This window comes from Dreissena polymorpha, chromosome 12 (assembly GCF_020536995.1).
Source record: "Dreissena polymorpha isolate Duluth1 chromosome 12, UMN_Dpol_1.0, whole genome shotgun sequence".
NCBI lineage: Eukaryota > Metazoa > Mollusca > Bivalvia > Myida > Dreissenidae > Dreissena > Dreissena polymorpha.
Genome location: NC_068366.1, coordinates 25,245,269 through 25,267,400, shown reverse-complemented (window position 1 = coordinate 25,267,400; position 22,132 = coordinate 25,245,269). Strand labels below are relative to the sequence as shown.

Here is a 22,132-nt window from a genome sequence, read left to right as displayed (position 1 = left end):
GATGTGAATTAAATTATCCCATCAACTTTACAACTTCTTTCATAACATTTGTGCTTATAACATCTTTTCTAATCGCACCAGGCTGATACAAAGTAAGACATAAAAACTGTTCTTTGTATAACGAATGGGTCGCAACATATTTAATTCAAGTAAATCCATTAATTATATATTGATCAAATATACATCTGGATTTGAATCTTACATGGTTGAAACTGGTTGGAATGTAATCGAAACAAATACTATGTCATTTATGTAACTCGAAGTGAACAAATTTAATTACAATGTTTACTTGAATGTAATGCCCTTGAAGAACTAAGAAAACATTATATAGATTAAACATAAAACACGAGACAACATATGATTGTATTGAAATCTTCAATGCCCAAAGTAATAACACTATGTAATATCGTTTAAACATGTGGGAACTGTCGTAATGTAGAACATGCCGTCGTTTGCTTTTCTATGCATTTAAATATACTTTTTGTATTATGCTCAATGTTTTAATAGTGTTTGTTCTATAACACAACATGTCAATATTATCAACCTTCAAATGAAGAAAATATAGTTAATGCGAGGCAAATTCAGATAGTATCTACCACTGCGCACTGTTTGCTCATATTGTTACGTTTTACATGAACACTATTCTAAAATACAATAAACTTGTAAAATTGTAAACATCTTTCAGTAAACCTTTGTATCCGCTTAAAATAATAGACAGGTATTACACTCGAACTGTAATAGTACTTTGTCATCTAGCGATGCTTTATACTGAGCCAATAAGTTTGAGCTGAGCTTACTGACTGCATTCATAAATAATTTCGGGTTGTTCAGTTCATCCATATTATTAGAGTGCCAAGAGAGCATTAGTCTCACGTATAAGTGTGTCTACGTGATATGCGAAGCAACATACTTAATTGCACTATCATACCTGGTATTTGCCCAATCAAAACCAAACGAATTTATTTATATGATGTAAAAACATTTTTTTGTTTAGACATAAGTTAAAAGCATTTGTTCAGCGAATGTGAGCCAAGCATCCTTAGTGTAGTCTAGTATGAGCCAAAATACCATAAAATAAGGGTTGAAATAAGAAACATTATTTCTTTGAACTTATTGCATAATATTAAATGCATTGCATTTTATTACTTCATTGATACAATGTTTAGTAGATAATATGGCGGTGAACTTAGTGACTGCATTGATAAGAAACGTCTGTGGGATTTTAAGTGCATCCATATGGTACTTGAGTGCTAACAGCGCAGTAACATTCACCTCTTAGTTATACAAAATATGTCATATATTATTGCATTATATACCTGGTTTTTTGCCTAGTCAACAAATAAAAAATAGTTGTATCATTCATTTAAATGCTTTCGGTTCAAAATAATTTATTTGTAAACATCGAGACAAGAAATGTGCTACAAACGCAATATATCGGTTTATAAACCCACACGTTGACCGAAACTTTGAAATCACAGTGAACCCCAGAGTTACCCAGAACAACATACAATTACGATCGTATGCTTTTCTTTGAACGTATTGCATAGTAGTGCATGCACTGCAGTACATTGTGTCGGCGATAACATATTAACTAAACAAACAAACCATACCTTGGCCTTTAAGGCAAGAACTGTAATCACAATGTCAGCCGCTGTAGCAAAAAGCACGAACAACTTACTTCAAACCTAAAGGAGCTTTGCGAATAAATTCCTTATTGACATCGTGTAGAACTTTGTCTTGACAATCTATACAGTGTCAACAATAACCATACACTAGCCTTTACTTTTTAATTTCCATCTTTAAAATAGTTTAAGTCAACTGTAAATGCCACAGCTAAAGATTCAAAACTGTAACGTAAGTCTTCATCTATTGAAAGACATATTTCGATCAAATTACATACTATATTAACACACACACACGTGTTGGTTTAAGTGATTTCTCAATTCATCTCACAGCATACACAGTCGTATGTAGCTGCATTTCTTTGTTTTGTCTCCAAATCAAATGTCTTGCATGTAATGCATACACATAGAGGTTAAAATCACACTTTTAATACTTTATCAACATTAAGGTTAAACAAATATACCGCTTATTTTGTTAACAATAAATGTAATTAAACAGTATTGTTGCGAAGCTTAACAAAAAATAAAATAAAGCGCAGCACGTTAAGAAAGAAGATAAAATGTATAGTGTATTTGGTATATTAGGTCTTCAACGTGGATGTTTTGAATCGTTAAAATGGTAAGCCTAGCGTCAATAATAATCCAGTAGAGCTTGATAGGTACATCTATACGTCCAATGGAGGTCTCTTTTAAATGGCACGGTAATGCCAATGTTTTGCACTTGTAACCTTTACACAGAGGTCAACAAAAGAGCGTGGACTAAATATCGGCAGATGTATATAGAGAGTGTATGTTTAGATTGATTGTTTGTATCTCAAAGCAGAATGACCTTAAAACTTTAGTGCAAACATACAGGGAGCTGAGCACATGTCATTTTTCTAATTTAATTACAGCTCATGTGAAATTGGAATTGAAGCAGCCGAACTTAAAAGCATGGTGTCGATTTACAAAATGTGTTTTATCTAGATTACATGTAATTACGGAATTTTGGATTGTATACAAATTTTTGTGTTTGAGGTTTTTATGTCTTAAAAATATGCAATATATTCTATGATATAATTGACGCATAAAAATGAAAAAAACGGCGGTCGTAATGCTCGCCTTTATCAATTGTTTTTCCATCACGGGTAAGTTTGTTAATATACCTTTTTTTGTAACGCACATGTATATATTCAAATAATTCAGCTTGATTTTTAGCGTCTTATTAAAAAATAATCTACAAAAATAATATAAATTACCTAAAGGTTTATAATACGGTCAAACATTGTCTCAGAAAGGTATGCAATTTTGAGATTGATGCGACATACTTAATATTAAGTTAATGAAAATAAATGTTATATGAATAACACATTATTTGAAACACTTGTCAATTCTCACTCTTTTCTGTTTCACATGTTTCATGAAAACCATAATATCAAATTATCTAGTTTAATTGCAACGACTTGTGATCTACCTATCAGACTTCGTCTCGTTCTAGGAAAACGGGGTTAAATTCATGTGTGTAAAGTGTCGCCCATGATTTGCGTGTGTTGTCCGCACAGGCTAATAAAAGGCGACACGTTTCGCCTGAACTGTATTCAGGCTTAGAAGAGAACTTCTTTAAGAGACAAATACAATAAAAACTGCAAGAATCATCCCTGAAAATCCTGTGCGGACTGCCCATGCTGATCTGAGACGACACCCAATATGCATGCATTAATTTCAGTTTATCCAGAACGAGGCTCATATATAAATAGAAGGTTATATATATTTATATATTTATCGAATACATTTTTGCAATCCAATGCTTTTTCAAATGCGTGGTAGGGAAAACGATACATAATTATGCTTCTATACCATGTTGCTTATTCTATATAATTGGTAGATTGTAATCCTGTAAGAAGGCTTTGTTCCAACTACAACCCGTTCTGCAGATGCCCCCAATACAACAACGGATGTTATGAATGCCCCGCTTCATGTTCATCTGGTAAATCCACAGTAGTCTATATCCGAACGATAATTAAAGAAACAAGATATATGTCAAATTCTCTTATAAATAATATCACCCCAGGAAACCCGATACCTTGCGAGTCGTGTAATACCATAGGGGACTGTGGTGTGCATTTCGGCATGAACATAAATAGGGTAAGTAAATTGGAAAAATTAAATTTTTTAAAGTCCAATGTGAAACAACTGTGTATTAACATTGATAACAAAGGTATTTGCCGACATGTAGAAAAAATCCTGACAAATTTTCTTAAAAAATGAGCGAAATGTGGTTCCCTGAAGTAGAAGATCGGGCAAAACGGGCCATGTTCAGGCATTTAGGGGAGAAAAAACTGCTTTAATTTGCAAGGCACTGCAATAATTAAAGGATTTATACAAACTTTCACATGTCTACCATAACCTCTCAGCAGGGTTTCTCCAGAAAACTATTTATTGTGGAGAAATTTGCGTTTTTAATGACCATGTTGGGAAAACATGGATACCATCTGGTGAAGACCAGGAAACCATATGTGTGCAGTGACTTCATAATTCTTTTTTGTGACAAAAACCTAATTTTTAGCCATTTTAATGCAATTTCTTTGCTTTGTAGTGGCCTATAGTAAGTGTATGTGGGCACATATGCATACAAATGTACTTTTAATGCTTTTTAATACATCCAATGATATTATTTGGCTGTCATCCAACATCATTTCAGAAACTTGAATCCTTTGTCTTATATATAATGTGGTTATTCAATGTCCACTTTAGACATGTAAAGATGATAGTTTTATCTTAATAACTAACTCGTTCGCCAGTTTGTGCTTAAATTACATTGTATCACAATGCTAGTGTTGTCCCCCCACCCCCACAAGCTGTTATTGTGGAATGGAATATAAATTATTAAAAATGCATACTGTAATAAAGTGAGTATAGGTAAAATGTCTTCAACATTCAAACATACTATATCATCATGAGAGCTATTGTTACTCTAAAATCTATCATTGTCATTGCACAAAATCAAAGACTGCTTGTGATTGTAAATTTGTTACAGCAACTAGCTGTAATATGAGCTTTTATTAGTCCCATTTTTTGTTGGCAACTTGCATTATTACATCTGCAAGTGGGACAGACAGGAATAGTTGCTTTTGCACAGTTTTCCATTTCATCCTCTTAATATTTCACATGCATTTAGCAGACATGCTTAGTGTTTTCTGGTGGTGTGGTTTTTATAACTTATCAAACTTCTTCTCAAGAAGGTCAGATATCTATCCATCTATACTGTCTAACTCCCCTTGCGGTTATTATTGACAATATGGTGGACAATCCAGTTATCGAACACATAGGGAATTACGTTAAAATTGAAACACTTAAAATAACAAAAACATAATGTTTTAACAAATGACTAAAAGTTCAATAATTTAATAACTTATCTGTACAGTTTTCCAGCAAATATCCTTCTCGAATTCATAACAATGATTAAACTTGTCTGTGAACAAGGTAAGTGTTATTCTTTTAATCAAATGTACTTTGTGTGGTTAAATGTATAAAATCGGTATCAACCCCATGTGTTGAAGTCTTGTTTGCGGCTATATATAGCAATGGCCAAATTCGTTAAAAGGGGAGTAACAAGTCAGCTCATTGAAATTAATTTTAAGGTCAAAATCAAATATTTGTTTGATATACAATTCTTTCCAAGGACAGTCTGTGACGAAATTTATGTTTCTTAAATACTCTTAACAGTAAAATCACAGAAAACTTAAGGCAATCTAAACAAAATTAAGCGCAAGTTTAGCGACGTCATTTCAAATGAGTTTTTTTCATTATGACACTTGTCAAATAAGCACCAAAAGTCTCAGAACACGCCACATAAATATTATACAATTATAAACCCCATATACACTTATTAACACATCATTTTAATGTACCTAACCAATTAATAAATGCGACAAAGCAGTCAAGTCTTTCTTTATATTTTCCAAAATAGTGTTGGTAAAAAGAAATAAAACTCGAGAATGTTGAAAAGGCACTATTGATCATAAATAAGGCATTAAAAGTACATCTGAATGCATATGTGCCCACATACACTTACTGTATGCCTCTACAAAGCAAAGAAATTGTAACAAAATGGCTGAAAAAGAATTATAAAGTCACTGCACACATAAGGTTTCCTGGTCTTCACCAGATGGTATCCATGTTTTCCCAACATGGTCATTAAAAACGCAAATTTCTCCACAATAAATAGTTTTCTGGAGAAACCCTGCTGAGAGGTTATGGCAGACATGTGAAAGTTTGTATAAATCCTTTAGTTATTGCAGTGGCTTGCAAATTAAAACAGTTTTTTCTCCCCTAAATGCCTGAACATGGTCCGTTTTGCCCGATCTTATACTTCAGGGAGCCACATTTCGCTCATTTTTTAAGAAAATTTGTCAGGATTTTTTCTACATGTCGGCCAATACCTTTGTTATCAATGTTAATACACAGTTGTTTCAAATTGGACTTTTAAAAATTTAATTTTTCCAATTTACTTACCCTATTTATGTTCATGCCGAAATGCACACCACAGTCCCCTATGGTATTACACGACTCGCAAGGTATCGGGTTTCCTGGGGTGAATATGAATGAACTGAACTATTTTCTTCAAAAATATATACTTTATTGTATTTTTATAATACTGAAATACCGCAATAGTTTGAGTGGTTTCTGAGTACTAATTTGCTTTCCGTCATTGTGAAACTTCAATGATAAATTAAAATGACTTTAATTGAACACACATAATTCATGATAAATTACAAACACTAACGAATCATCAATAATATGTTATAAATGCCACCTAATTCTTGGAAACCTAAGCTTTGAGCATTAAGTGTCATCCTATATTGGCCTTTGTAGTTTGCACGAGCTTATCAGGGACAACACTTTCCGCCTAGACTTGATTTTTCCGAAGACGAGAATAATTGTAAACAAAAAAAGCATTAAAAGGTCAGGTTCGTTCCTGGCTAATCTGCGCCAACATTTTACGTTCATGCATTAGGTCCAGTGTTCCCTTATTCAGGATCGGTTGGTACTTTAACCAGTGCGGGTCTAGGCTTCACTACAGGACCTAGTGGGACAAGTACTTTAGGTGGAAGTGGTGATTTGGGTATGTAGCATTCATCTGATAAAACCTTGTACAACGTCGTCATGTGATTTGTAAATAAAACGTAAGCTTACAAATTAAATGTGCAAGTGTGTATATAGCCATATGTATTGAGGTAAGCTAAAGGCAAATTTAAGTTGATGAATGGTTTTACTTTATAATAATCCCTTCTTCACAGCATGAGTCATGCATATACGAAAATTTAACCCGTATGCCTTGTTTTATGTCCAATGAGCATTAACTAAATCCATCTTTGTTTTGTGATTATAAGTTTATTTGACTAAATAGTACACACGTTTTATTATATACCTGTTTAATGCTTTCAACAAAAAACAGGCTATATCAATCGTTGAAATAAATCCCGTATTATGCCACCCGCTGTTTCCGATTTTGTACATACTTGCCGGACTAGTATCTTAGACCCATTTAATGACGTCACATTACGCGCTCCGAAAATAAGAAACCCCTATTTTATATTACGAAATATATTACGTAGTACATCGTGTGACATCATTTCTGTGACGAAATACAATAGTTTTATTTAAACTCTCTGGAATATAATGACATGTCGGAAGTGGTGATTTTTAACAGTAAACAATTTGTTTAAAACATCGAACGTATTAAAAACGTATTTCGAAGAGTTTGTTTATCATGCATAAATATAAATTTCGATAGGAGTACAACACAGGTGGAAGTAACGTACCCAGGATAGTTTTTTTCATATATATATTTTTAGGAGCCCAATATATTCAAATAAATATATAAAATCAAGTTTAATGAGAAAAAAATTGACAAAGAGCCATGAAAAACAATCCCCACCCTCTGATATTGGAAACATAACAAGGTCATTAACTAGACTTTATTATAGACCTGTCTTCGCGGGCCGCAAAAATGTCAAAAATAGCTTTAATCCAAAGCATCCCTTGATCCTACTATGGGCAATTGGACAACCTTTCAAAAAAAGTTAACTTCAAAAATATCTGTCCAGCCGTTAACTCACAGTCGGTCGAAAACCGAGCAATATTTCGAGTCCGTTTGTCAACCCGAATAAATCTTCTACAGAATTAGAAACAATATTTTTGAGTTTTTGCCCCTTAATCAATAGCTCGCGTCCTATTCCTTTGAAATGACGAAGCGTGTCAAATAATGCATGCATATGCAACCACTTACCCCTAAAAACTTATTCCAATACAATCAGAATGATAAGTAATTTCCATTTATTTACATTTACTAAAACATCGTTGTTGTTGTTGATTGGATATTTATGTGCCTGGCTCTGTCAGTGTAATTCACTGCTAAGCCGGGTTCAAGAGCGATGGCTACTTTCGTTTTCAAGTAAATCAAATTTAGAGTTAAAACAGTTGTTGCAAAGAAAATATAACATTTTGGAATTAGTTTTTAGGGGTAAGTGGTTGCATATGCATGCATTATTTGACACGCTTCGTTGTTTCAAAGGAATAGGACGCGAGCTATCGATTAAGGGGCAAAAACTCTAAAATATTGTTTGAAAGTCTGTAGAAGATTTATTCGGGTTGACAAACGGACTCGAAATATTGCTCGGTTTTTGACCGACTGTGAGTTAACGGCTGGACAGATATTTTTGAAGTTAACCTTTTTTGAAAGGTTGTCCAATTGCCCAAGGAGGATCAATGGATGCTTTTGATTAAAGCTACTTTTGACATTTTTGCGGCCCGCGAAGACAGGTCTATGATAAATTCTAGTTAATGACCTTGTTATGATTCCAATATCAGAGGGTGGGTATTTTTTTTTCATGGCTCTTTGTCAATTTTTTTCTCATTAAACATGATTTTATATATTTATTTGAATATATTGGGCTCCTAAAAAAATAAATAAAAAATACTATCCAGGGTACGTTACTTCCACCTGTGGAGTACAATACAATAGTGTAGTTTCGATAAAGACATGGGAGAATAGTAGTGGAAGTGCATATCGTTTCAACGTTTTTGTTATAAACGTTGAATTAAAGTCGTCAACTTAATTGTTATAAACATTGGATTAACGATGTCATTAAGGTAAGCGTGTCGAAAACCTGTGTTTTCCCGGTTAAAATGTTTGCAAATGTTTACACGATAATTTACATAAACTGTAATGTGTGTTATGTGTCGTCCCAGATTGCACTTTGCAGTCCGCTAATCCGCTAATCAGGGGCCCCTTCCGCGTTTACAAAATGTTTCATTTAAAGGAATTATCTTCTAAAGGAAAATACAGTTTATCCGGAATGTGTAGTTAATTGCTTATCTGGGGTGACAACTTTCTCACATTTATTAATCCCAGCTTTATTAGAACTGGACTCAAATGCACTTTAATAAAATACAGGGCACAAGCGATGAAACACAATTCGTAAAATAGTAAGTTTATCCAAGTAGTAAGCAGTTTTACTATAAAAAAGGAATGGATATATAGGGGAACATGTAGTGCGTCGGGTTTTGCAATACAAATTAAAAAAACAAACATCATTTCACGCGTGATAACATGTTAATTGACCAGAATTGTGAATCCATGTAATGAGCATTTATGCACAATATGATGAATTATTAATGCTTTTCATTGATTTATCTAAAACGGTGATCCAAGCTTTGAACATTTAATGATGGTTTTATATGACAAATTTCCGATTTCGTATAATGCCTCTTGTTAGTAACAGTCATTAATGTGTCGTTTAAAATATTTAAGGAGTTCAATTTATGTTATTTATACATACTGATATTTTAGCATTAAACGTTCATAAAGTAACGCATAAGTGTGTGTTATTTACCAAACAGGTGATCATAATCGACCAAACAATAACATGAATGGTTGTCCCCCACTGACCATAGCGCCGACCCTAAAGACAGAATGCCACATCGACAGATCTGGTTGTTTCTTGTGTGATGCATCGGGTAAGTTCTATATATACTCTTTAGTACGTATGTTCCAAATTATAATTATATATTTTTTCATGTCCGAAAAGTATAAGTCCCAAATCAGTCTGTGCAATCCTTCTACTTTATATTGGACGCCACCTTTTCCTAATTGGGATGTTCGTTTAGAAGAGACCGTTAAACGAAACATTTTATAAACGCGAAAAGTGTCTTGCTTTATTAGCCATTGCGGTCTTAACAGGCTACTGTATGATGAGCCATTTTTTTCCGAAACGATGCGCATTATAATTTTCGGAACAACAACTGACATTTACTTTTCATTTACAACGTTTATTTTGTCGTATTCATGTTATAGGTATACATCGCAATCCATTATACACAAATTCACATAAATAATACATACAAATAAAGAAGCTAATTATGCCTAAAATGCTTTGAAACCAATCGCAAAAGTCTAACAACTAGCAGTTCAGCCAATTCAAAATTATACTTACACATCTTAAAAATAAGCACATAAGCAGATTCAATCCCTTTGTTTTCAATGTAAATGTACAACTTCTACACATGAACAGTTCCCATTTGTGTGTGATCATAACATCGTTACAATAATAACCAGATCTTTTACGATGACAAACAAGTATACCCTTTAAATTACATATTTTTGTTTCAGTTGTTACAACAAAAACAACACTAACCACCACCCCTGTCCCTACCACGACAGACATAACGACAACCACAACTATTCTAACACAAACAGCGATCAATATAACCTTAACTACTTCATCACCAACAACCTCCAAGGAAACAACGACTCCTACAACATCTCTAACAACAACTCCGACTACAACTACTCCTACTACCGCTACAACGACCACGGTTGCTACTGGCACAGGTATACATTGCTAATAGTCTAGCAGTTAAATAGAGTCGTATTGCCTTAATGCATGTGCGAACAGTTTTTTTCAATATGAGCCTGTACGAACTGCAAAACCTTATAATGGACAGGCACCCCAAACGAGGCCCATATTACACGCATTTATGAATTTTACCACCCTGCAGTGGTTAAATCAAAATATGCTCTCATAAACTCATATAATAGTATCATTATGCGTTGACAATTTAGCTTTATATACGCAGACTTTATGGTGTATATCCATCATATGCAAATGAGTTTAAAATGAAAAAGAAATATATTTTAGTGTTTTTTCACCGTCTGAACGTTTTTCAACCAAAATTAGGTGACAGTTTGGTATTTTTGTCTGACCAGTGTGTCCCCCGTTCCCGAGCAATTGCCCCGACACTCGCAGCTGCATCGACGTGGACGCAAATTTGTGCTCTGTCTGCCTGTGTGAAGGTAGAGTGATATATGTGCAAGTCCACAAGCATTATTTGAAGAGACATTCTTGTGAACACCCATAACGCCATTGCTATATTATCTCCACAATACAGGACGATCAGTACACTATCGCAATAACCATACAGAAAATTCACGAAAGCTAGATTAACCGTTTGTCAACAGTCAATGTGACGCGTTATGGGTTAAATACATTTTAAAATCATATATTTTACGTTATTTTTCAAAGGTGTCGCAACTTATGGATAAAACATGTATGGATATTAAAAACACATGAATATCACCAGAACAACGATCTATCTTACTCACAGAAAGTACGTCATTCAAGATACGCGAGCAAATCTGTGTAAATTTTATGGCAATTGAATTGCAACAGTAATAATTGTTAAAAACGTGCATTTGTTTAAAATATATACACTGTGAGTGTTTCATTGAAATTTTATAAATTTGTTTTCATATGTTGTTTTATTAAAGATTAAATAAGTTGTATACGAATTAGTAAAATGATATTATGGGCCTTTAGCATGCGTTTATAATGTAATAATCATTTTAAAATGAAAGTATCACTAAAAGTATATTTGGAATCAATAAATGCTCTTAAATAACAGTATGTGTTTATATAAAATGAAAGCAAAATCAGATGAGAGCAAATATAAATGTCCAACAAATATATAACATATACTTTAAGACACAGTATGCCTTCATGACATATTATACATTAATACTAAAGGCGAGGAAATATCATCTTATGCTAACACCATTGTCTTGTGTGTATTAAATATGTCCTTTTATTGAGAAAAACGTTCATGGTTTGTTCCAAAACGAACACAAAATCTAACATGCATTCAATTCAATGAAATACAACATTGTAAACATTAACCTTAAACATATCTTTCTATAATAATTATGCCCATGATTCTAGGTGTCAACATGACGACTGTATTCCCCGGATGCAGGCCACTTGAGTGTCTGTTGGATTGTGGGGATCCTCCAACGTACAAGAAAGACGACACCGGATGTGACGTGTGCCAGTGTGACTTTTCGAGTTGATACATGATATCGATGTTATTCAAATTAAGGTGTAATTAAATTTAACAAACAGTACAATAATAACGTGGTCGCGTTAATTGATTTTACTACGATAAAGAAGAATACACTCTCCTGGTTAACGTGTACATTAGTATAAACACATCATGTTCTATTGGTATGGCAAGAAACTAATGGCCCAACAGGTTGACACAAATCAAACGCACGTTTGTAAGCGAAGACTGCTTGTTATATTACGTTAGTTAAGATTGAAGGAAATTAGAAAAGATATAAAACTTGTTCGCCTGCTGATAAAACTTAAAGCCCTTTCGTTTTATGCATGTAATTCAAAAGTATGCAATAACACCATGTTTGAGTAAGGGTTAGCACGTGGTTATACAATGCAAACTGTGTTTAAATTTGATGATTTTACTAGTCATTTACTTTGCCCTCATTGATTTTCCATTTAATCATTCGGTTATCGAGGCCCCATAATTTGGAAAATAACACACCTGGGTATTCTCAAAAGCATGACTAATACTTCTAAAGTTGACAAACGAACAGAAGTATTTATTTAACTTACAAATATAAGTCCTGGAAATAAAAAAAACAATTAAGAGTACGTTAAATAAAACATGCCACTTTATAATCGCTAAAATAGCGTATTTTCGCCACCACCTTTTATTTGCGCCATCGTCTTGACATTTACTCCATTTCGTTTGGAATAATTCAAAAGTATATATAACATCATCAAGAAGTCATTGCTTTTGAGAATGCAGCCGTTTAAATATGTTGAAAGCAATCGTTTGATGTCGTATGCGATTTAATTTGATGGCAATTTGCAAGTTGCAGAGTAAAAAATTCGATGTTCTTATAAAAACTCAATCATATGGCAACTTATAAAGAGCCTCACATTTCCACTTTGGTTGCAACGTTTGTTTTTGTAAAGTAAAGGTAAAACAAATCTTTATTGTATCGTACTACATTGCCCGCTTTATAAACTTATGCGAAATATGTTCAAAATGTAAATGTTACCAACTTATTATGTAGAATTATCAGTGTATTTAAAAAACGACCGGTCCCTAGCGACACCGCGGAAGTAGCATCTGAACGTTTATTTATACATCTCCAACGAGAAGGCGCTCGTAAGTTGTGACAGTGTGTATATGTTCTGGATTCAATTACTCATTCAGATCCAACGATTTCGATTTCATGTTCGGATAACTCTCCAGGAAAATATATTGAGACAACTCATACAAAAACGACTTTAAAGCACGGACAATTATTTACCATGTACATTATAAGTGGATTGTGTTTGGTTGTCTTTCTAGACAATGTGACGTAGTTTTTCGTATGAATTTTCATAAAGCAAATGATGATGTTTTCGTGTGGTACACGTTTAATGTTCATGGTGTATATGCCATCACTCGTAAGTTGAATAAAAAAGCATCAATCATCATCATCATTAACAACACCAACACAACAATCGACAATGTAATAATCAACATACTTATACTTTTACTAGTCCAAATATGGAAATAATAACATAAACATATAGGTGCTTAAACAAACACAACTAATAATATTGCCTATTTTAAAAGAACCAACATTTTGTAATCGAGTGGTACGCTATTGAAGTAGTCAAAAGTCTTTCAATGCGCGCACGACTTCGCAGTATACAATGTGGTATATACAAACACACTGACGTACAAACACACAGTCTTAACACTGATAGCATAGTTTATCTTCAGAATTGAAATTTTATATTTATTTGCGTTAAAATCAAAGCCTTTCTCTGACAAAACTGAACTGAATGTATCATACATATGACATTGTGTGCGCATAAAGTGTCGTCCCAGATTAGCCTGTATAGTCCGAACAGACTAATCATGGGTGACTCTTTCCGCATAAAAACGGTTTTCGTTTAAACGAGACTTCCTTTAAAACAAATGGTCCATCGAAGCGGACCGTGTCGTCCATGATTAGCCTTTGCAGAGCCCGTATTTCTAGGTGAAAACTCTTCAAATTACGCTTATTTGCTACTTCTGAGTAAGGATAAAATAAAGTTTCAACAAATAATTAGGATATTGTTAACACGTACAATAAACTAAGTGAGCGTCAATGTATCAATTCTATAGAAGTCTTGCATTTCCTTAAATTCTGGTATACTTTGAATTCGAAGGAAATGCCGTTTTCTTCGTGATAGGTATCGGAAATGACGTCGTTTCTGAAATAGTCGAGTATGGCACGGAAATGCGCGTGTGTAATTGTGAAGTAACAAGGACTTTTTTTATAAATCTTTGTCTTTTACCAATTATAGCATTAAAATAACTAATAATTTATTAATAAGCACAACATGTCAGATCATGCTGAGACAGGTTTTATATTTAAATGCTTCATATACGTCTCAAAATTGTTAACATCCTTGGTAAACGTTAGTAAACATCTTGGAGTTACAACCAAACGCGTGACAAGAATTCCTTACTTTACTTCTCGGAAGTTGTCATCCAAATGTGGGAAAAATGTGTCTGACGGAAAATCCTTGTACACGTGAGTGAGATAGACTCGTCCACAGAGCGGGTGAGACAGGCACTCCTGCAGTACACACAACAAGTGTTAGACTCCTCTAAGAGAGCGAATGAGTCAGGCGCAAATTAAGTCTACCAAACACCATTTAAATAGACTCGACCATATTGCAGGCGAGACAGGCATCTTTTAAGTACAATAAACATCAGTATTATAGAATCGTTCAATAAACATCAGTATTATAGAATCGTACAATAAACATCAGTATTATAGAATCGTTCAATAAACATCAGTATTATAGAATAGTACAATAAACATCAGTATTATAGAATCGTACACATATTTTAGACTTAATATTCCCCTTTGAAGGTGAAGGCTTTACACAAGGCTTTACAGTAGCTTGAATAGCCCACATGCAAATGGCAAACTAAATCGACGCTATATTATATTGAGCATCGATCAATCATGTTTAGAAATAACACTTTATCACGTTATCGAATGGTCCGAATTCACTTGTCTGAATGAGCCTCGCTTTGGGAAGGCTGACCTAAACTATGTGCGTGAAGTGTCTTATCAGATGTGCGTAGTCCGTACAGGCTAGTGCGTGAAGTGTCGTGTCAGATTTGCGTAGTCCGTACAGGCTAGTGCGTGAAGTGTCGTGTCAGATTTGCGTAGTCCATACAGGCTAGTGCGTGAAGTGTCGTGTCAGATTTGCGTAGTCCGTACAGGCTAGTGCGTGAAGTGTCGTATCAGATTTGCGTAGTCCATACAGGCTAGTGCGTGAAGTGTCGTGTCAGATTTGCGTAGTCCGTACAGGCTAGTGCGTGAAGTGTCGTGTCAGATTTGCGTAGTCCGTACAGGCTAGTGCGTGAAGTGTCGTGTCAGATTTGCGTAGTCCGTACAGGCTAATTAGGGACGTTACTTTATGTATACATTGGATTGTCGCTAAGAATATACTTCCTTTAAATGAAAAATACAAAACAATAGGAAGGTGTAGTCCGAAATTAGCCTGGGAAAACACATCAAGCACTATACGCACATGCATTATGCTCATGTTTGTTCTGAAAGAGATATTTTGCCTCGAACATTAGGCTTTATAACTATCATATTATCATATTTTTTTTTGGTGTTAGGTTTATTTCAGAAACAATAAGTTATAATATTCTTTTACCTGGTATATGCCTGCACCACCCATTATCCAGACGCTGTCCACCTTCCCCTTCCGGTCCAGTTCTGCGATGTGCTCCAGCGCCTCGGGTACACTTCCGGCCACCGCCAGGAGATTCGGGTGTGTCTTAATACTACAAGAGGAAATTCACGTGTGTACTTGCGATATGACAAAATATTTGATTATCTGTTACTTTATCAGACAACTTATTACAAAAAAAATTGCAGTATGATTCTGATTCTTGTACTTGTGTTATTGCCTCATGCCAAAAAAGTGATAATTATGTTGCTCTATTGTTTCTTAGCCGTTGTGAACTTAAAATGTAATTAAATCAAATAATGATTCCTTTTTATTGGCTTTGGTTGTAAATAATGATGCTTTGAAGTCAGGTTTTATTTCCACGTGTATTTTAGTGACTTTCTACCTTGTTTACATTATGTTCATTTTCCGCATGCCATACAAATGTGTTGCTATGAGCACGGTTTACGGATGCTGACGACATTGTAGAATGACCATTGAAATATCATCGGCTGCATAACATGTGGTAGACGCACCTTGGGTCACGTGACTGACTACAGACGATGTGATATACTCCTCCATAGCTCCCCTGAAGCTCCGTACATCCCGCCCAGCTCTTACGGCCATGTACATGTATAATCATCAAACTGGAGTCTGAATTAAAAACAATGTAAATGGATATAAAGAACATGAAGGGAATATCATAACTCATGTCTTTATTTGAATTACACACATTAACGAAAGTCATCTTGTGTAATCCATGTTTAGTTTGGGCATGATTTTGCGCTATACAAAAGAAAACTACGAGAGCGGATAAATCGATTATTTATAGGTTTTATATTTTCTTTAATGATAGCAAGCCGATAAACATTCTACACAATAGCTCAAAATGTGTCTAGGGTTTAGTTAATCATGGAAAACGGGAAAACTTAGTCTGGAACACTTTAAATCAATCAAATTAACCGCTGTGCTATACGGGCCGTGTTCTTGGAAAATGGAGCTTTTAACATGTGCGTACAGTGTTAGCCTATAAAGTCCGCAAACTTTCCGCTGATATTCTACTTTCGGTTTAAAGTCTTTTCCTAGCGAAAATCCAGTTTAGGTGTAAAGTGTCTTTCCTCATTGCGGACTGCATGGTAATGTGGGGCGACATTTAAACGAACATGCAATAATACTCGTTTTCACAGACCGAGTCTCATTTTTATAATATTACCTTTCTTGTGTGTGGATGTGGTCTTTAAATAATACTCAAAATCGGCCCTGTAAACAGACATAAACTTGTTAGCATAGTAGGTACAGAACAATGAGCTTTGTTTTGGGGGAAAACTGGTCTTAACGCGTGTGAGCAAAGTGTAGTCCCAGATATGCCTGTATAAGTGTAGATTGTCATCCCTCTTTCTGAAAAAAAGCTGGATTTTCGGATAGAAGCGAATAATTACGGGTAAATTACATATCCGCAAAAAGTGTCGTACCTATTTAGCCAATGGGGACTGTAGAGGATAAAGAGGGATGACACTTTACGCACATGCATTTAGCCCAGTTTTCCCAATGCAAGGTTGATTTTTTCCTGTATTCAATAGTCATACAACAACATTGTATATGGACAGCAATTCAAAATGTCGTAAGCAAACAGAGTTAAGATAACTGTTTACAAATCGATATTTTATTGTGTATTGAATACGGATTGTTAAGTTCTTTTTATTTTATGCTTTCCGGTGGTTTATCGAGAAATATCAGTGAATTAAAACTGATTATTTCACTAAATAAACAGTGAAAATTATCAGTGAAAATTATCGATAATTTTCACTGTTTTTCCGGAACTATTTTGTTTACCCCATTGTGACACCCGCTCATTCTTCTACCAAGAGCGAGAACTCTTCAATGAATATTTATATCAACAAACGGAGTATCTTCCCTTGAACATACATGAACATTTTTGTCGTCTGCTTTTAAAGCCTTTACACTGCAACTAATTACCAATGAATGACATGGAAAACGATGAAATTAATTTATTTTTCTCGGATATTTTTGATTTTGACGATTATTTTAATGAAAATACAGAAAATCTTAATGAGAAATCAAGTTTAGCAGAAGAAACAACAGCAACAGCAGCAGCAACAGTATCAGCAGCACTGTTACCCATAACAGAAACAAAGCAAACATGGGCTTCAGAAACAATTCCTGCTGAAATACAGTCGTCAAGTTCAACAGCCACTGCAGCAGTAACGGCCACAGCAACAACCATGAAACGGCAGTTCCGAGCTGTCAATATTGACTATTTCCTGAATGAAAATGAAAATATGAACACCAAAAAGAAAACAGTAAGTGACATACAACTCTTCAACCAATTTCTTCTTTACAAACAAGACTCAAGGAATGTTGAAAATATTCCTGCGCATGAGTTGAACAATCTGATTTGTGAATTCTTGTTGGGCGTCACACAAAAAGATGGAAGTGAGTACGAGCCCACAACACTGCGAGGCCTTATCGGCTCAATTGACCGCTATTTAAAACACAATAACAGTAAATTATCACTCATGACTGACAAAGAATTTGCCAAAGTCTGGGAAGTGATGAAAAGTAAACACAAATCATTGAAAAAAACAAGGCTATGGGAATAAACCCAGAGAGGCTGTGGCACTTACAGAAGTGCACATCGAGGCAATGTATTTAGCCCAGACACTAGGAGATTTTAGTCCCAGAGCATTAATTCATTCGTTGTGGATGAAATGCACAACTCATTTCGGCACGAGGACTGGAAATGAAATACATAAACTCAAAATTAATGTAAATGTAACATGCTTGTATTTATAAATTATTTTAAATCAACAAAATCGTTTACTTATTAATGATAAAATAATTCTTTTATGTATTTAACAAATTCTGGCTGATTCATAAATAACAGCAGATCATTAAATAAATGATTAATAAATTAACTTAATGATCAATTGAAAAAAAAAGCCATTGATATCTTGTTTTGTATATGGTTTAAAGCAACTTAGTGGAAACTTTTGAATTAAATGTTACTATTTTATAAACAAATAAAGTTCATTTTGTTAGGTCAGTAAAGCCAAGGGCTTATGCAGTCCCCGAAGAGCCCAACGGAGACCCCGTTCATCTGTATAAGCTGTATGCAGACAAACGGCCAGTGGAAATGAGAGGAGATTACAGTCCGTTCTTCCTCACACCGTGCATGAGCACACAGCTAGGCTGGTTCAGGAGGTCAGCAATAGGTATAAACAAGCTGTACGGCATTATGTCAGAGATGAAGGCGGATGCTGGGATAACGGAGCCCCGAATCACCCCATACAGGTAGAATTAATTTACATTTAACTCAATCGCATATCTATGGTGGCACTAAAGTGACATCACTGCTCCAAAATAAAAATTAACTCGTGAAAATAGACTAATTTTGTGTTTCCCCGACTTAATTTCTTTTTTGGAGCGTTGATGTCACCTTAGCGCCACCGTACATATCCCAAATAAACAAGAAAATGATCACTTACCTTTAAATTATCAATTTTCAATTATTTCAGCGAGATGTTTTTCTCCATTTTTCCAGATCCATGCACTGTATATGTGTATTCTTCTCTGGATGAAGTTTTTCAAATGGACACGAAGCAATTACAAAAGCGTTATTTTAATTGTAATATGCAATGTTTCCATTTGATTTCTTTTCCAAATTAGCAAAGACTATCAATAAAATTACAATTTTTTTACAGTGCCAAAAAACACTTGATCCAGAAATTGAATGATTAAAACATCCTAGCTCATCAGATCATTCAAATTTCAAGCCACACACATGTCAACAATCTGAATAACTATAGTGGGATAAACAAGGATCAATCAAAATTTTGTTTTGACAAAACAAATTTCAAAGATTATCTCGCGTTCAAATCAAACTGCTGTAGCAAAGCAGAATCTTCCTATATCTGCAACTGCAGCCCCGTCAATGAGTGATTTACCGATGGGAAGAGGATTCTTTGTAAACTCAAATTTCCACGGCAACGTTACTTTCAATTTCCACAGCTCTGAAATGGGTCTGTCGCAGAAGGATGTGTTTAATCAACAAGTGAAATCCCCATGACCCCAACAAGAACACCGGATGCTTCGCCTGATTTTCCTGATCAACCACGCTACAATCGTATCCGTATGATTCCAGACAGTGATAGCGATTAAATAGTTTGTGATAAAATTGGCACGAACACTTACTGTTGAATTTTTTCACGTTAATTCTATTTAATTCTTAATACTCCTTTCTTGTGCATTTTGTTAAACATGGCGAAGACATTGTTACCGTTATTTAGGCTATTAATAGACTCCGCATATGAATACGCCGACATAACATAAACAAATTGTGTCATCATATGATTATTTATTTTTTAAATGATGTAATCTGTGTTTGTTTCTTTTCACTCGATATGTTTTGCATTGTAAATACAAAAAAAGTTATTGTTAAACGTTTGTTTTCTTGTGAATTATTTGCAACGCTTATTGTAAAAGCGGTAATGATATTTTGGGGCGCCCAACAGGAAATTGGTTTGAACGGATTGGCATAAATATAAAAATAATAATTTGTAAGCATAAAATAAAAAGAAAATGTGTTGGATTGGATGCGCCACTCGTGAAAATATCATTTTCTATGATCACTTGTGAATTAAAATCGATATTCCACCCAATCCAACAAATATCCTCTATGTACTTAAGTTTATGTCTACTCATATATTGTTTTTAATTTGTGATACATATCAAACTTCGTTCTGGGAAAAATTGACTAAATGCATGTGTGTAAAGTCACGTCAAAATTAACAAGGGACGACATTTTCCGCATAAACTGGGTTTTCGTTTAGAAGATAACTCCTTCATACCGAAAGGTCCGTAAAAGCGGAATGTGTACACAGGCTAAAATCGGACGACACTTTTGCAAATGCATGCAGCCCATTTTTTCCCCAAAATTATTCGTATACTTACTTCAATTTTGGCCATGGCAGATCACCCTGGTAGCCAATGCCTCTGTTGTTATGACATATTGCTGCCATCATATCGAATGTGATTACCGGTAGACCGTTCGTGGTGGATACATTTTGTTCCATGATGTCTATTGGCCCACTTAAGACTCTTTAATTGTGCGTCACAATGGTCCTGCCAATTATATCAACTCTACAATAGTAATGACCCTTCGATTGGTTGCAGTTCAATAACAACAAAGTAAATATAACAATTGATGAAACTAAATTCAGCAATTCAGTTAAATACTCTTTTCTCATTCTATTTAACGCGCTTATAAATCTAAGTCAAATGATGACGACGATTTCAATTTATTCATCGTTTCAAAAAAACTGTACACTATCTTGTTTTTCAAAGTTTTAATGTCGTTTATATACGGACAATATTTGGTTGTATACTAACATCTTTAATACAAAGCATCTAAATGATTTCCGTCATGTTCAACATAAGTACACTAAAATCTGTGTGAAGCTTTTGAAGAACCTTTTGAACTTCATAAATAATTCATTCATAATCTGAAAAAGGCCATTGATTGATATCTTTTAAGACACGCGTTCATTTCGCCATTAATTCTTCAGTAAAAGTGAAGCTCGGCTAGCCCTAAAACGGTTTAAAATCCCCATGCTTTGCATTGGCCGTTCAAATGAGATAATCCCAGTTTTAATAGTTGTATGTCTATGGTGTTCACTATTTTACTAAGTAGATAAGAACAAAATAAAAACTCCATAAAATAGTTTATGCAGTTCCATTAATCGCTATTTTACAATTAAATTTAAACAAACATCTTCATCAACGTGTAACTATCTTTTATTAGTATAAAACATTTGGTTAATGTTTATCACAGGACAAGCGCAATTTAATATTAAGGATGGTTGTTGTATTAATGTTGCATTCCTTTTATTACAAGTGCTATACACTGTGGCATATGTTGATATATGGCTGTTAAAATTTCGCTTGCATAATGTTAATTATCATCTGTGTTATTATCTTTTAACAATATGTTGTCGCAGAAGCTTTCCGAAATAACTTATAATACCGTATCCTATTAGTTCAGAACCACAACGCAGAGAATTGGTTAAACAAGACTGCACAATACAATAGATAGTGTATGTTTAAAGTCAAACAAATGAACACGATATCGGCCGTACCATGTCAACGTAAACTCGTGAGACCAATTTGTTTCAAATATCTGATAACGTGTAGGTCATGGCGAGTTCACAAACTTGCGTGAAGGGGTTAACGGTACTGGTAGTATACGGACAATTAATAAGAATAATGTGTCTCGATCTGGGAAAATTGGGCTTAATGCATGTGCATAAAGATTCATCCCAGATTAACCCGTGCAGTCTGAAAAAGCTTACCATGGACGTCAATATCCACCTTGGATTTTTGTTTAGAAGAAACTTCCTTAAATATAAAAAAATCGGA

At 34.5% G+C, this 22,132-nt stretch overlaps 2 protein-coding genes across 2 annotated transcripts; one reads left to right on the top strand and one right to left on the bottom strand.

Moving 5' to 3' along the window:
- Positions 1-9,507: 9,507 nt before the first annotated feature.
- Positions 9,508-12,463, top strand: LOC127852980 (uncharacterized). Its single transcript, XM_052387096.1, has 4 exons — positions 9,508-9,623; positions 10,276-10,497; positions 10,873-10,959; positions 11,882-12,463. Exons 1-4 carry the CDS (start codon positions 9,533-9,535, stop codon positions 12,007-12,009), a joined length of 528 nt encoding a protein of 175 aa, XP_052243056.1. The 5' UTR covers positions 9,508-9,532; the 3' UTR covers positions 12,010-12,463.
- A 947-nt stretch (positions 12,464-13,410) lies between these two features.
- LOC127852978 (dihydrofolate reductase-like) lies at positions 13,411-21,804 on the bottom strand. Its single transcript, XM_052387094.1, has 7 exons — positions 21,741-21,804; positions 20,669-20,839; positions 16,911-16,957; positions 16,234-16,351; positions 15,683-15,812; positions 14,471-14,580; positions 13,411-14,212 (listed from the first exon to the last, which is right to left on the bottom strand). Exons 2-7 carry the CDS (start codon positions 20,788-20,790, stop codon positions 14,104-14,106), a joined length of 636 nt encoding a protein of 211 aa, XP_052243054.1. The 5' UTR covers positions 20,791-20,839; positions 21,741-21,804; the 3' UTR covers positions 13,411-14,103.
- Positions 21,805-22,132: the final 328 nt, after the last annotated feature.

Coding starts and splice junctions, on each gene's coding strand:
- LOC127852980 (XM_052387096.1), top strand. CDS start 9,533: ATGAATGGTTGTCCCCCACTGACCATAGCGCCGACCCTAAAGACAGAA. Junction 10,498..10,872: donor CACGGTTGCTACTGGCACAG/GTATACATTGCT, acceptor TTGTCTGACCAG/TGTGTCCCCCGTTCCCGAGC. Junction 10,960..11,881: donor CTCTGTCTGCCTGTGTGAAG/GTAGAGTGATAT, acceptor CCATGATTCTAG/GTGTCAACATGACGACTGTA.
- LOC127852978 (XM_052387094.1), bottom strand. CDS start 20,790: ATGGAACAAAATGTATCCACCACGAACGGTCTACCGGTAATCACATTC. Junction 16,958..20,668: donor CTGCCATGGCCAAAATTGAA/GTAAGTATACGA, acceptor GTCTGTTTACAG/GGCCGATTTTGAGTATTATT. Junction 14,581..15,682: donor GTGGTGCAGGCATATACCAG/GTAAAAGAATAT, acceptor TGTGTACTGCAG/GAGTGCCTGTCTCACCCGCT.